This window comes from Leptodactylus fuscus, chromosome 11 (genome assembly GCF_031893055.1).
Source record: "Leptodactylus fuscus isolate aLepFus1 chromosome 11, aLepFus1.hap2, whole genome shotgun sequence".
Classification (NCBI taxonomy): Eukaryota; Metazoa; Chordata; class Amphibia; order Anura; family Leptodactylidae; genus Leptodactylus; species Leptodactylus fuscus.
This window is the reverse complement of record NC_134275.1, coordinates 45,244,555-45,259,935: the sequence shown is the minus strand read 5'-3', so window position 1 is coordinate 45,259,935 and position 15,381 is coordinate 45,244,555. Positions and strand designations below refer to the sequence as shown.

The following is a 15,381-nucleotide window of genomic DNA, read 5'->3' as shown; positions in this document are numbered from 1 at the left end:
TTATGCAAACCCCAAACCAGACCCTCCTTTATAAAGACTCAGGGCCAGTTTCCATACAGAGCCCTCTTTATACAGTCTCTCTTCTTTACACAGATCCCAGGCCACACCCTCTTCTATACAGACCCAAGGTCACAGCCTCATGTATACAGATCCCAGGCCAGAACCTCCTCTGTATACATATTTCAGGCCAGACCCTCAACAACCAAAACAAATGCCAGGTATGACCAGCTCTGTATAGGTACCACAGACCCCTCTCCTCCTTAACAAATACAGACTCTCAACAAATAAGGCAATCAGACAGACCTTAGACCAAATCTACCCCTTTACAGATCCACCATTCTGTGAGTTGATATGTATGATCATGCACGTGCCACTCATCCCAAGACTAGGTACAGCACAGCACATCTTTACATCAATATTCCTTTAACCCCTTCGCGATGGCCCACTGTATATAAACGTAGACGCTTGCTGAGCTTTGTTGTCCAGCGCAACGTTTATAAACTGACCCTGCTAAATTGGGCATCAGGTCTCCCAAGGGTCAGGAACTCCATGAACACAGCGCTAGTCGCTGCTGGTGTCCACAGAGACATGATCAGGACCTGATAGGTTCATGTCCCAATCATGTAATGTCCATATCAGGGAAAGTTTGTTGCAGTAACAAACTTTCTCTGATCTTAGCTGCCACGTGCCCACGGGTGGCATCAGGAGCGGGTGTTAGCTATAACTGACAGCAAACACCCTGCTCCTTAAAGGGATTCTAAAATTAAATTGCTATTTTTTCTTACTAGCACGTAGGAATAGCCCTAAGAAAGGCTATTCTTCTCCACAATAAAATGACCAGGGGCATGTGCAGTCGGCTCTGCCCGAGGGCTGATGGCAGAGCCAACTGCGCGTGCGTAGAATTTTGAAGCCAGTGCCGGAAGAAGACGCGGAGAGAAGCCGTTCCAGATAAAGATGGAGACAGTGCTGGGGATTTCTCTTGCAGATTTGGGGACGCCCCCAGTGCTGTTTGAGCGCTGGGGACCGCCCCCAGTGCTGCAAGAGAACTCATTTTCACACCAAGGAAAACTGGGATTTCTACTGAACGGCGGCGCAGTGTGTTACAGCACAGGCTGCTGACTCCTCCTCCCTGCTCTCACACACAACACACAGCAGGGAGAGGAGAGCTGGCTGACAACTTCCTGTGCACGGAGGAGGTATATTAGCATATGAATAAAAACTGACTTATTCAGAAACCACTGAGGTAATTGACATACTAAAGGTAGGTGTGGAATAGACTTTCTAAATGCTATGCAAGGATGTGATTAGTTAAAACTGACTTTTCCCAATGATAGAGCCCCTTTAATCTGGAAAATCAGTGTTTACACTTGTAAGCCTTCTAATGTCCAAAATAAATAAAAGAACGATTAAAGGATGATGGCAATATAAAGCAGAGATATGGTAAATAATAGTTATTAATGTATTTGGGTGATATGGCTATCTGTTTTAAAAGCAGGGCATTCCACATTTTGAAAATTGTGATATTTTTTTCCAAACCTCCTATTTTTTTTTTTATTAACCCCTTCCCGACATCCACCATAATAGTACTACTAATAATTGATTTTTTTCCCCCTAAATTGAATTTTACTCTGAACAAATAGCAACACATTAAAAAATAATATAAATGAGGTATCGCCATAACCGTAGCGACCCGCAGAATAAAGGTAACATGTTACTTATGTTGTACACTGCACAGGAAAAAAAAATGCTAAAAAGCAATGCAATGTTTCCTTTTACATCCCACCAAGAGTTAATAAAATGTAGTCAATAAGTTACAGGCCCCAAAATGGTGGCATTGAAAAGTACATCTAATACCGCAAACACCAAGCCCTCATATGGCCACATTGCCAGAAAATAAAAATCTAGCTTGTACAATGTGAAGACAAAAACCCCAAAAGTCGCCAAATCATTAGGACATAAGTGGCTGCAACTAGAAGGAAATGTGTAAGCTGTGCGAGCGTTTTGTCTTAACTTCTGTTAAGCACTTTTAGGGTTGAAATACTAGGTATATGTTGTTTTGGCTGATTTAAGGGGTGCAGTTTTGAAAACGGGGTGATTTATGGGGGGTTTCTAATACAAGGGTCTTTCAAAACCCCTTCATAACTGGATTAGTCCCTTAAAAAATGGGTTTTAGAAATTTCTTGAAAATTTTGAATATTGTTGTTTCACTTGTAAACCTTATAATGTCCGTAAAAAATAAAAGGGTGACTAAAGTTTGATGCCGACATAAAGCAGAGATCTGGGACATGAGATTTATGATATAATTTTGGCAGTCTGACTATCTGTGTGTAATGCACATAATTTCAAACTTTATAAAATGCATATTTTTCAAAATTTCCACCAAATTTCCTATTTTTTCATAATTAAACACAAAACATATCAACCAAAATTTACTACTAACATGAAGTACAATGTGTTACTAAAAAAAAAATCTCAAAATCACTTGTGTATGTTAAAGTGTCTTAAAGTTATTGCCATATAAAGTGACATACAGTATGTCAGTTTTAAAAAATGAGACCTGATCATGAAGGCACTTTTAGGCTTGGTCTTGAAGGGGTTCAACAATCCTCTTCTTTCATATACACTAATGATTTGTACCATAAATGATATCCACACCCTATGACTGCTGTGTCCCCCATGAACACAATAATGAGGGCCATGAGTCCCACTATAAACATTGAGAAACAGTATATACACTGCCATGCCATTCAACTCTATGGGACTACCACCACTCCATTCAAACAGGAAGACTCGGGACCCCAGTTATTATTATTAGAGATAAGCGAGTACTGTTCGGATCAGCCGATCCGAACAGCACACTCGCATAGAAATGAATGGACGTAGCCGGCAAGCGGGGGGTTAAGCGGCCGGCTGACGTCAAAGCGGAAGTACCAGGTGCATCAATTCATTTCTATGGAGTGTGTTGTTCGGATCGGCTGATCCGAACAGTACTCGCTCATCTCTAATTATTATTGTGGGATAGTCAGACCTCCATTGATCAGACATTTATCCTCTATCCTGTGTACAGGCTTCTGAATGACAAATTTACCAGTTTTATATCTGAGATCCTGTTACACTGCATAACTTGGTCAGTTTGTCATTCAAGAGACAATGTAGATCAATGCAGAAGCTCTTAATGGTGGCCTTTTAATGGGTGTCACCCAGCTTTACCAGAAACAAATATGTCTGAATAGTATTTTTGTCAATGTGGCAGAAGAGGGCGACTCAATGACTTTGTAGGAAAAGCATTTTAACAAAGGTGACACAAGTAAAAGCACAGAGAGTTGACAGAACATATGCATTTCATTTTTAGATCAAGTATTTGCCTACGCTGAGTAAAGTGTCTTTTGAAACAGACCATGAAAATGCCCAATGAAGACGAGCAGCTCATTCTGCTGCATATTCCTAGCACAACTTCATAAGTGACCCTTTTTCTGTACTGTAATAAATATAAAACATAATGTCACTGCAGTGGTCTGCAAGATATGTCTCAATACACAGTACAAGTAAGATCTTTTCCTAGGTCACTGATGGCCAACGGGTTAGCCTAAGGCCAAATGTAGCTTTGTAAAGGTTGTGTTTGGTTTTCCTGGGGATATCCATGTCTTTTTAATGTGATAAATCCACAAGTGTAGTTGTGCAAGAGGCACTTGACAGGTCTTCAAGTCACTGCTGAAGACAATTATATTTCCAGTATCTCTCATTTTATCCTACAGCTGACCATTAGTTATTCTCCATGATGATCGCTTTCTGATCATTGATGGATCTTTGAATCCATGATAAGATGCACAGTCTCCTCATTAGACTTTAGTGCTTGTTAAGCTGACCAGGCACTGGCCGAGTCCACCAGAGCCAGTCAACAATCTAATATGTATGTAGATGTCAGGAGAGATCAGAATCAGGTAGGCTGAGGCCCCACAGTGCGGAAACGCAGCTTCTTTTGCTGCAGATTTTGCAGCGTTTTTTTTGAGCCAAAGCCAAGAATGGCTACAAAGGGAATGGGAAATATATAGGAAGTTCTTCTACTTTTCCTTTCTGCTCAATCCACTCCTGGCATTGGCTCAAAGAAACCGCAACAAATTCTGCAACAAAAGAAGCTGCATTTCTGCAACTTGGGTTTTCAGCCGTAGTTGGATTTTAACTGCCCAATCCCTTTTTATTGGCAAACAGGGATGTGTGACCACAGCTTCCCCCCTTCCCTCATGTACTGTATGTGTAAGGGGGTTGTCAGGTGAGATGTTGGCCAAACAATTATTATGTGCATGGCCAGTATTATATTCCACAGTCTAAGATTGTGAAATGCTACAGCCATATCTGGAGTATACTTATTACCCATGCTCTATACTGGAGTACACTTGCCAAATCATTATATGTTCACTGATATATACAGACCATTGCTCAACAAATGTAATTAGAAAACAACCTTTCATAGTAAAATGAATATAAAAAAACTTTGAAAAATATATTTTAGTAAAGAAATGCTTCTATCTTAATTTATCAGACTGTCCCCCATCTCTTCACTAAGTCTGTTGTCGTTAATAGAGCCTGTATTCAGAGGAAAGATGGACTACAAGTCTCACACACAAAAGTCTATGGAGGAGATACAAACTCACAGAGTACCAACTAGTATGTGATTTACTGTCTCAATCTCCAAGAAGAAAAAACAAGATGGATTGCACATCCCAGTCTTATACATTGATCTTGTGCTTCTCAGCAAAATCTACAATACCGAACATGAGGTTCTTAGTATACATATTGATCAAGGTGTATAGGCCCCCTAGCCACTTCAAGGCGACCTCTTTATAGTGGGTCCGTACTCTATTGGGTGCAGCACTGGCAACCGCCACCATCACAATACAACGCCCACAGGGAGAGCGACCCAGCAACACCCCTGTCACCAGCTAGGCCCCCAGGCTCTGAGCCACATCGCCCCATAGGGGGAAGGAGGGAAACACACAGAGCTACCAACTAGTAAGTGATTTATTGTCTCACCCTCTTACTAACTAAGCATAGCACCAGCCTCGTCCTTTCCCCCTTCCCTTTCCATAGACTTCTCTGTCAGATGTAGCTTGACCTGTATGTGAGGATGATAGTCAGTCTCCTCTCTGGATACAGGTTCTAGAAGTGATAACACACGGAGTGAGGGAATGTGGAGGAAAACAGTCTGATGAATGGAATTAGAAGCATTTTTTTTTAATATGTTATTGTCAGGGGTGGTCTCAATGGGACCACTTAAGTATATTGGATGATAGTCAAATTTACAGATAGAGACTCGAGTCAATGATGCGTTCCACTCAGACACATTGAACCTGGGTAGAAGCATACCTTTATTGCATACATCATGTCTTCTTATACCAATTCTCAGTAGGCGGATATGGGCGTGTAATATATGAATAAGCAATTTTAATATCCAATGACAATTTCCCAAAAAGGTGAATTCCCATCACACCACATGAAGTATTGTTAGCTGACATCATTTTGTGACATGACAAGGCAAAGTCCCAATGACTATCTACCATTAATTTTATCTGTACTGTATTAACAGAATTTTATGACTTTATTATGATCTGGTTTATTATCTGGGTACAGCAGTCTGTCTGTACATATTCTGATTAATATGGAAGATGGGTCAGGCTGACCTGCAGAGATACATGCTACAAGCTTAAGTATTATTGAAAGAATGTATACACATATAGGAAATATATATGAATGTATTAATTTCCCTATCAATATATTACAAAGTTTTTTTATACTCTCCAGAATTATTAATAAATAGAAAGTTTTTGTATAATTGGAGGTCAACGATGGAAAGATTTTGACCTAATCCCACTAGTGTTCTGATATTTTTTTTACTACTGGGATGCTGGTAGTTAAAGGGACATACACTGAAAGATTGTTGTCTCTGCAGATATCATTAGTATGGGTACAAATGGAGCAAGACTGTGGGGGCCACATGGTGCTCAGTGGTTAGCACTGCAGCCTTGCAGCGCTGGGGTCCTGGTGTTCAAATCCCGCCAAGGGAAGGGAGTTTGTATGTTCTCCCCATGTTTGCATGGATTTCCATCCCATATTCCAAAAAAAAAAGACATATTGATAGGGGGGAAAAAAATGTACATTGTGAGCCCTAAAAAAAAAAATGGAGCAAGACTGATTATTATCATCATCCAGGACCTTAGCATAGGCTATTCTTTGTAAATTTGCTGATCACCTTTAGAAAGGCGGCGCAGCACTCAAGTGCATCTTTGTAATTGTACTCTTTATTGCTCGTAAATCAGTTTAGAAGCTTTGGGTGGAGTCGAAGTTGGAAAAGAGTTACTGACGCCAACATCAAAATATGGGATCAATATATTGCATAATTCACTAGATGGATAGTTTATTGCATATTTATTTTTATGTCAATCAATGGTTGTTTTTTTTTTTGTGAATTAAAAGGAGCTTTACTGCCTCTGTCTGACCATGGCTCTCAGCCAACTCATTCAGATTTGGAGCCAGAGTTGGGCTGTTAAAAAATAGAGGATTCGGAGTCAGTGCTTTTCCTACTAGCTCCATAGTCCTGTGAACGATATTCTGCAGCTTGCTATGTAGCCCAAAATGCATGCAATTGAATAAAAAGTTGTTCCAAAGATGTCCATAGCCTAACGTAATAATGTATGCCAAAAAATTAGAAGATGTGTCTACATATAGTGTTTAATCTTATCCTGTCTAAAGTCAAAGTCCTGATCCTATCTATCTATCTATCTATCTATCTATCTATCTATCTATCTATCACCTATCTATCTATTTAGCTATTCAAATGTATTTCGTTTGTACATACCTTTAGCCTTTGCTCTCGGGTATGCTTTTTTCAGGAGGTTTGCTCTCTCCATTCTGGCCTGCAGTATTTTTCTGAGACAGACGGGTGGACATAGTTGCTGCTGTGGCCACAGCTTTGAAGCTTCGCTTGCGTTTCTGCACATTCTGCTCAGGGTGGAAGAGGATGATATAAACCTTGGGTACGTAAAGCATTCCCAATGAGACAGATGCGCTCAAACTCATCGACACTGTCAACGTGGTGGTCTGGATGTAGATCTAAGTGAATGGGTTAAAGATAAGAAAAGTTGACTCTGTTACTGAAAGTTGGATGGTAACTAGGGTGACTTGATTCCAACAAGTGAATGTCAACAAGGCGTGGATGAATCATGTATATGCTGGTTATGGCCTCCCCAAACGCATCAGATGGATGTAGTTATTTAACAATGGGCACCTCACTGATCACATGGAATAATGGATGTGCCATATGCATGGTCATGTAACACCAAATTAAATGATGCTTGGGCATGATGATGTCAGTCAATAAATGAAAGTAGTGGAAATTGGCAAGCATTGCAATTCACCTTCTCAGCAGACTGTGCAGTGCCAAAGAAGATAGGGACAAATGCCAACCATACAATACAAGTGGTATACATAGTAAAACCAATAGGTTTGGCCTCATTGAAGTTTTCTGGCACTCCCCGAGCCTTCACTGCATACACAGTACATGTGACCATCAGCAGGATTGAGTACATTAGACAGCTGACAAGCGACAGGTCAGACATGTCACATTTCAATACCCCCCTGGCTTGCTCAGGATTGGGTGTCCTCTGCTCTTCATAGTCAATTACACTGTGTGGGGGCAAAACAGCCAACCACACTGCTGTTCCCACTAGCTGCACAGAAATTAGACTGAAAGTGATCACCAACTGAGACGCAGGACTAATGAAACGCGGAGGAGTCACTGAACGCTTTCCTTGTTCAAAGATGCGGTAGATCCTGTTAGTCTTGGTCAGAAGAGCAGCATATGAAATACACATGCCTAGACCCAGGAAGAGCCGCCGAAGGGCACAAACGGCTACACCAGGCTCTGCCATCATCAGGAAGGTAATTGCATACATTAAAAAGATTCCTGTCAGCAGAACATAACTTAATTCTCGTCCAGATGCCCTCACAATTGGAGTGTCATTAAAACGTATCAGGGTCCCCACCACAAAGAGGGTACTGAGTATGCCCAAGATAGAAAGAAAAAGAGGAAGAATTGCCCAAGCAGAATGCCACTCCAGCTTGACAATTGGTGTTGGGCGGCAGGCAGTTCGGTTAACATTTGGCCTCATGTCGTAGGGGCAAGCTTGGCAATTGAAGTCATCCAGTTGGAACTGGTACCCATCACATAGCTCACAATGCCAGCAACATGGCACTCCCTTTACCATCTTTTTCCGTTCTCCTGGTTGACAGGGAAGGCTACAGACAGATGAAGGAATGTCTGACTGCCCGCCATACCACTGCATCTCTTCAATCTGTAAAATTGAAAAATCAGATTGATTTAACACCCAATGTTTAGATAGTGTCAGCACATAATCCTCTGGTACTGACTACACAGTAGTTCCCCAAATAGGTGGAGAACCAAAGCAACAGTCTAAGCACCGAACCACCATTTTATCCATACATCGTATTGTACAGATGTAGCAAAGTTAAACTTAATGCTTAAAATATACAGTTACAGTAAAACTTTAACTTTAACTTGAATTTTTTTCAATAGCTTTTGTTGAGAGTTATCATGCTGCAGTATGTAAGGGGGCGTTCACACTACCGTCGGTGTCCGACATGTAGTGTCCGCTCCTAGTGTCCGCTCAAAATCTGTCACGGACACTAGGAGCGGACACTAGATGTGTCCGTGACACCTGTCATTCACTTGAATGGGCATCGGGTGCGTTCTTTTGCACTCCGTGCCCGTCCTTCCCTGTCCGCAAGAGAAGATGTCCGACTTCTCAAGCGGACAGAAAAACCCTGCATGCAGGGTTCCTCTGTCCACTTGAGAAGTCGGACATCTTCTCTTGCGGACAGGGAAGGACGGGCACGGAGTGCAAAAGAACGCACCCGATGCCCATTCAAGTGAATGACAGGTGTCACGGACACATCTAGTGTCCGCTCCTAGTGTCCGTGACAGATTTTGAGCGGACACTAGGAGCGGACACTACATGTCGGACACCGACGGTAGTGTGAACGCTCCCTTAGCAAATATAGCCCTGCTGTATATGTAGCATTTCTAGAAGTTTTATATACTCAAATTAATAATTGATATTGTTGAAAAGTTTATATTTCAGTTGACAGCTATAAAACGGAACTTACATTGAGCCGTAAATATTCTGTCCACTGTCCAATAGCTCTGTAGGATGGAGCAGATGTATTTGTCATCTGATACTGGAAAATGTCATAGCGTCCTGGTGCATCTCCATTCTCATTGAACATCACGGGTGTTCCAGCGCTTCCTGTGCAGGGAAGAAAGAGATCAAACAGGATCAAAGTGTTATTCTCTATAGAAATCAATCAGAAGACAAACTATATGAAAGAGTGTCTAAGGGTAAAATAAAATAAGAGCTCATTAAAGAGTCTGTCTGGTACACAGACAACCCATTGATTTAAAGGAAACCGGGCAGGTTTATTCACAAACGTGCCAATGCTGCTGTATGAGCAGGAGATTATTGCAGGATGATATGTTATATGCGTCCGCAAACACATTTTTTGCTCCTGCATTACACTGTATGTTGCAAGGAAAACACCTACAAAAGGTCAAGGAAGTGGTTGAGGTCAGGCTGTCCAGCTCACTTATCATCAGACTGAAGTCACTCTATCAGTTTTGGCACAGGTACTGTGAAATAAGATGTGCCCGGATGTGAACCTGTGCCAGATGCATCAAGGCTGGAAGAGGGAAGTCAATCAGCTAAGAAAGTAGCTCCAGGAGAACAGGACTACTTCTTGGACTTCTCAGAGGAAAGCTGCATGTCATACACACCATTTATGCACTCACTTAAAATCTAAATCCCCTGTACTATAAAGCAGTAGTGACAGGTTAGGGGGGATTGAAAACTGTCAGGGTTAATGCTTCATTTTTCCCATAGTGGTGCCGCAGGGAAACAAAACACTTGCTGCAGTGTTATAACAAGTACATCCGACTGCAGGAAGTCTCAGGAGCAGGACACTTTCCCATCAACTAAAAGACACTGTCCAATAGGACAGTCAATATGTTGTTGTTATAAATGTGTTTCCATGTTTAATAAGTTGTTTTCACATCCTGTTTAAGCTCACACTCAATGTACAGGTATGTCAAAGGCTTCCACTTGGAAATATTCCCAATGTGCGCAAAAAGAGAAATGTCAGCATGTAATATGTGTTTCTTGGAAAGCTGGAAAGAGCAATGAGCAGAGACTAGAGTTACTAGACAGATGCTAATCATCCTAATTAATATGATAAATTAATATAATTGATAATGATGATAATTGATAATAATTACTATGATAATTAGCAATTGTTAATATAATAATTAATAGGATAAATTCACTATTTCAAAGAAGCACAAATCTGATTTCTATCCGAACTGTGAAATGGATATGAGCCCCACCCAGGCAGGTTTTTTCCTACCCCCACAACCACGATAGGCTAAGGCACCACGTAGCAGGCCTCAGCAAAAAAAATGCTGCAGGAAAAACCACAGCGGTAAGCCACCACGGATTTTCTAGCATCACATTTCACAAAAAGTCTGCAGAGGTTTCCTTTGCAGACTTTCTGCTTCCATTATAACTATAGAGAAACCTCCAGCGTTTCCGTAGGTATAATTGACATCCTGCGATTTCCAAAAGTGAGACAGTTTAGGAAACTGAAGGGTGTCCACTGTGCGTATTTCTGCTAGAATCCCATCCACTTTGCAGGGACTGTAAAACCACAGAGAAAAAAAACACAGCGTTTGCCACATGGGGCCTGGCCACAAACAGTTTCTTCAATGTAGTCATTATTAAGAAATTAGAGAAAGTTGGGTGTAAACTTTGCAAATAATGGAATTTTTCACAAGATGAACTGTGGGACTTAAATCCAAGGTCAGTTTTTATATTTGGGAAAAATGCTCATATTTGTGGAACAGATAAACTGTTGTTTGGACGATCAGTAGGGCTCATATTTAATGTAACATCTGTGAAATACATTGTAAGGTGGGCAAGAAGCCATTTGCCATCTGGGTCATTCTTAACTTCACAAATAAAGCCTGGAAACCAGAGGTTGCCAGGAGCTCGCTCGGTGCTAATAACACAACCCAATACTGTGAGGTCAAGGAGACAGTCTTAGCCACCGACTAATGTCTTCCCATAAGAGCATTATATTGTAATTCCGGAGCTGTTTCTATAGTATCTTAGATGGATATCTCTGATTATTCTTCCCCCATGGGCAACAATTTGCCAGCTTCACGGTCACACACATCCTCACAACATAGTTATAGGTACAATGAATGATAGACTGATTCTTACCATTAAAGTTAACTCTTCGAATGTACTGTAAGAGTAGCCGTCCATCTACAGGATCCATCCTATCACAGACCCCAAGGCTTCCAGCACAAAGGTCGATGTGCATATTATGTAAGGCATGAGCCATGGCATACACTGCGTCAATAACAAACTGGACTTTTCCTTCTTGTTCATAATTGGAGTCTCTGGCAATCCTCTCCTCTCCTGCAAATAGGAAAAAAATGTTATATCACTTGTTGACTGGGTTAGAAACATGGCCACCACTTCCACAGCCACAAGTTGTTACTCACCTCCCCTGGTCCTCTGCTAATTATACTCTGAGGTTCTGGAGAGACCTATGGCACATTATACCGTGTGGAGGGGTCACTATGGGGCATTATACTGTATGGAGGGACCACTATGGGACATTATACTGTATGGAGGGACCACTATGGGACATTATACTGTATGTAGGGACCACTATGGGGGAGATTCGCACCTAACATAAGGGAATGTGGCCATGCAGAAATTCAGAAATTCCCTTCTTAACCTTAATAAAAAGAAGAGAACAATAAGTATATAGCAAAATGTTATTCCATCTTGTGGAATGGCCTCTGTTTTTTATTAGGCCTCTTTTTTTTATCACTCTTGTCTGTGCTTCACATGCACAAAATTCTCAAAGCCATCATTTCCGAAAAGGCTAATTGGGTCTTTAATTTTGTCAGGGGATGGAGCTTAAAATGTCACCAACTAAAATTACCAAACATGCAAATGCACTACCAGCTGAACAGTATATTTTGGTGCTATCATTGCAGACACATATTATCAATAGAATATAAAGCCAGCAGTAAAAGACCTGCCCTGTTTAAGTTATTTCCAACATTGGAAACAATGCTGCGGAACCTGTGCCCACCAGGGGATCTTTTGCCAGACTCATTTAACTAGGCACTAATGACCCCCAATCCCTTGACTGTTAATGAGAATCCCACTTCTCTGTCACCCCAACAGTAACACTAAAATGGATTGTGCAGGATCAGAAAAACATGATTGCTTTATTTCAAGAACAGTAGCACAGTGTCCACAGATTTTGTATGGTATTGCTGCTCATCCCCATTCATGTTAATGGAGCTACACTACAATCCTAGACACAACACTCGGCCAGGTGTGACACTGTGTCATAAATAAAGAAGCCATGCTTATCTAATGCTGTACAAGCTCTTTGAACTGTGTAACCTATCCCTTCTATATAACTAAGCCTTCAGTAACCATCTAAAGGCGTTATCCAGGATCCTATGTGCTTTTCACACAGGATAGGTCATCATTATCTAATAGTTGGGGGTTTGACACCCGGACCCCGCATCGATCAGCTGATCCAGGTGCTGGAAGCTATGAGGAGGGAAAGAAACAGAAGCAGTTCTTTTCCTATTCAAGTAAATATCTGCTTTAGGGTGCATTCACACTGAGTAAACGCTAGCTTAGGGTGCATGCACACTACGTAACGCCGGGCGTGTATGAGAGCCGTACACGCCGGCGTTACAGCAGGGCTGCCGAACACTTCCCATTCACTTCAATGGGAGCGCTCGTAACAGCGGCGTTTACGAGCGCTCCCATTGAAGTGAATGGGAAGTGTTCGGCAGTCTGCTGTAATGCCGGCGTGTACGGCTCTCATACACGCCCGGCGTTACTCAGTGTGCATGCACCCTTATTTTGTAGAGTAAAATTACACTTGTAAATTTTGCTATCCCATTGACTTCAATGATATTTTTTTACAAGTGTAAAAAATACGCCTGTAAAAAATACGCCTGTAAAAATACGCCTGTAAAATGTCATTGAAGTCAATGGGATAGCAAAATTTACAAGTGTAATTTTACTCTACAAAATAAGCTAGCGTTTACTCAGTGTGAATGCACCCTTACAATAAGCATCTACTTACAGAACTGTAAGTAGATGCCATACCCTGTAGTGGGGGTGACAAGGTGCTGCATCTCTGCTCCTCTTCTTGATCAGGAACACAGATCCTTCCGGCCCCTGTCCCTCCATACAGCTGCTACCAGTCAGAGGCAACCAGATCAGCTGATTGGTGGAGACAGTCCAAGAGTCACCAATCATATCTATCCTGTGGGTGGGTGATTAGTATCAAAAGCACATGGCACATTATAATGGCTAAGCAGAGCAACTACTGTGGTTTATAAGTCAAATAACGGAAATGTATATTAGTTTTGCCAGAATTAGCCCTCATTGTGGTACAGATCAACTTCCATGGGCACTAGCTACCATTAAACACCTGTCATAAGCCCTATAAAATAGTAAAATACCTGTGCACTTTCTCCTAGCCTCTTCCGTCTGAGCAGCAGATCGGGTCAATTTGCATTTAAAATCATCTTCCCAAAATTCTGCAAACCATATATTGCGCCGATTGTTTTCCAGTGTCCGACTCATAAAATATTGATCGAATCCTAGCAATAAAAAATAAGATAACATCAACAGCAAGCAATAAAGAGAAGAAATCTTGAAAGTAACTTCATAAAGGCGCTAACTACCGTACTTACCATCAATAGACGCTCTTTTTGGCAGGATAGTCACAGCACCTTCAGCTACTTCTTCCAGGCTCAAAACAGGAGATGTCTTGGATCCCCAGCTGTCTGAACCCACCCACAAAAAATGGCCTGTCTGATTGGCTCGTTGGGCTGCCTCTAAGACACGCCTATGAGAAGAAAAGATAATATGAATGATGTCAGCCAATCAGATATCTGAATAAAGACAAGGAGAAGACAGAAAATACTAATATAATGCTAGATATTGGGATATCAATTCAGCATTACCTCATCCACTCCAGCATCGCCTCATACCTTTGCTATTTTGTTTATGTTAAAGCAAAGAGCTCTAATTTTGACCATATTAGCTATTACTCAACTTTCCCGAAAACATATATGACTAACAAACTCCTGAATAAACATTTATCAACCTGCCAGTAGCGAACAGCTCAACTACTTACTTAATGTCATCTTCATTGGCAAAGATTATGATGCCTCGGGCGTTAGGTGTCTCCAGCAGCCGTCGTATCACTTTATCAAATTCACCCGGACGAGGCTCCCGCGGAATTTTAATGGACTGAGCAATACAAACGCCCCCTGCAGGACAAAGCAAATACATGTGATTTCATGTGATACAAGATACATTGGATTGTGTTTATGACTTTCTGCAGTAAGTGGGAACTCACCAGCTTCACGAGAGATCTGTACAAAGGCTTCTACTCCACTCTCTCCATAGTTGCCCTCAGATGCCAGTGTGGATACGTAGTTCCATCCAAGAGCTTTAACAATGTCCACCATAGCTTGTGCCTGGTAGGAGTCTGGCGGCACCACACGGGAGAAGTAATCATACCGGTTATTGTCACTGAGCTCTGGGGCAGTGGAAGCGTAACTGATTTGTGGAATCTGAAAGAGATGGAAGAACTGAAAATTAGGCACTATAGGCTGCCACATTGGATGATCCCTAACCGAACAATACACAACATTTGTATCATTTATTTCACCCATGTATAAGGCACTGTTTGTATTATACAGCCAAGTATATAAACCAGATACAAAGTCACAAGTATTCACATGTATATGACAGATACAAAGTCACATGTAGAAGGATTTTTAAGCTGTTTGGTGCACCAATGGCACAGCTGTATCTGATGCATCTCCACGCGTTATAGCAATCTTTGTGTTAGGGGGTCAGCTCTGGTAGACAAGACAATGCCGCCAGTGCTTATTTGTATACCGATTAAGGCTGGAGTTCCACATGGCAGACATGCCGCGGTTTGGCCATGGCGGAAATGCTGAGGCAAAAACCACAGTCCCTACAGGGTAGATGAGATTCGCTGTCCCATCTGCACATTGCAGAAAAATAAGTGCAGTGGAAATGCTGTGATTTCCAAACCCATTGTGGTTTTGGAAATTGCATCATGTCAGTTATAGCTACGGAAACGCTGGTGTTTTCCATATAGGAATAACTGAAGGAGAACGTCCACCGAGGAAAGCTCTGTGGACTTTCTGTGAAAAGCAGCTCAGGA

General features: G+C 41.6%; 1 protein-coding gene across 2 annotated transcripts in view; it reads right to left on the bottom strand.

Moving 5' to 3' along the window:
• LOC142184843 (metabotropic glutamate receptor 6-like) overlaps nucleotides 1-15,381 on the bottom strand; it is a 29,730-nt gene that overhangs the window by 1,406 nt on the left and 12,943 nt on the right. For both annotated transcript variants that reach the window (XM_075259948.1, XM_075259949.1), the window contains exons 3-10: nucleotides 14,542-14,758; nucleotides 14,317-14,452; nucleotides 13,871-14,025; nucleotides 13,637-13,777; nucleotides 11,346-11,546; nucleotides 9,181-9,320; nucleotides 7,413-8,348; nucleotides 6,854-7,107 (exon numbers count right to left, since the gene is read on the bottom strand). In XM_075259948.1, coding sequence (XP_075116049.1) covers nucleotides 6,856-7,107; nucleotides 7,413-8,348; nucleotides 9,181-9,320; nucleotides 11,346-11,546; nucleotides 13,637-13,777; nucleotides 13,871-14,025; nucleotides 14,317-14,452; nucleotides 14,542-14,758 — 2,178 coding nt within the window. In that variant the 3' untranslated portion in view covers nucleotides 6,854-6,855. The remainder of the gene's footprint in view (nucleotides 1-6,853; nucleotides 7,108-7,412; nucleotides 8,349-9,180; nucleotides 9,321-11,345; nucleotides 11,547-13,636; nucleotides 13,778-13,870; nucleotides 14,026-14,316; nucleotides 14,453-14,541; nucleotides 14,759-15,381) is intronic.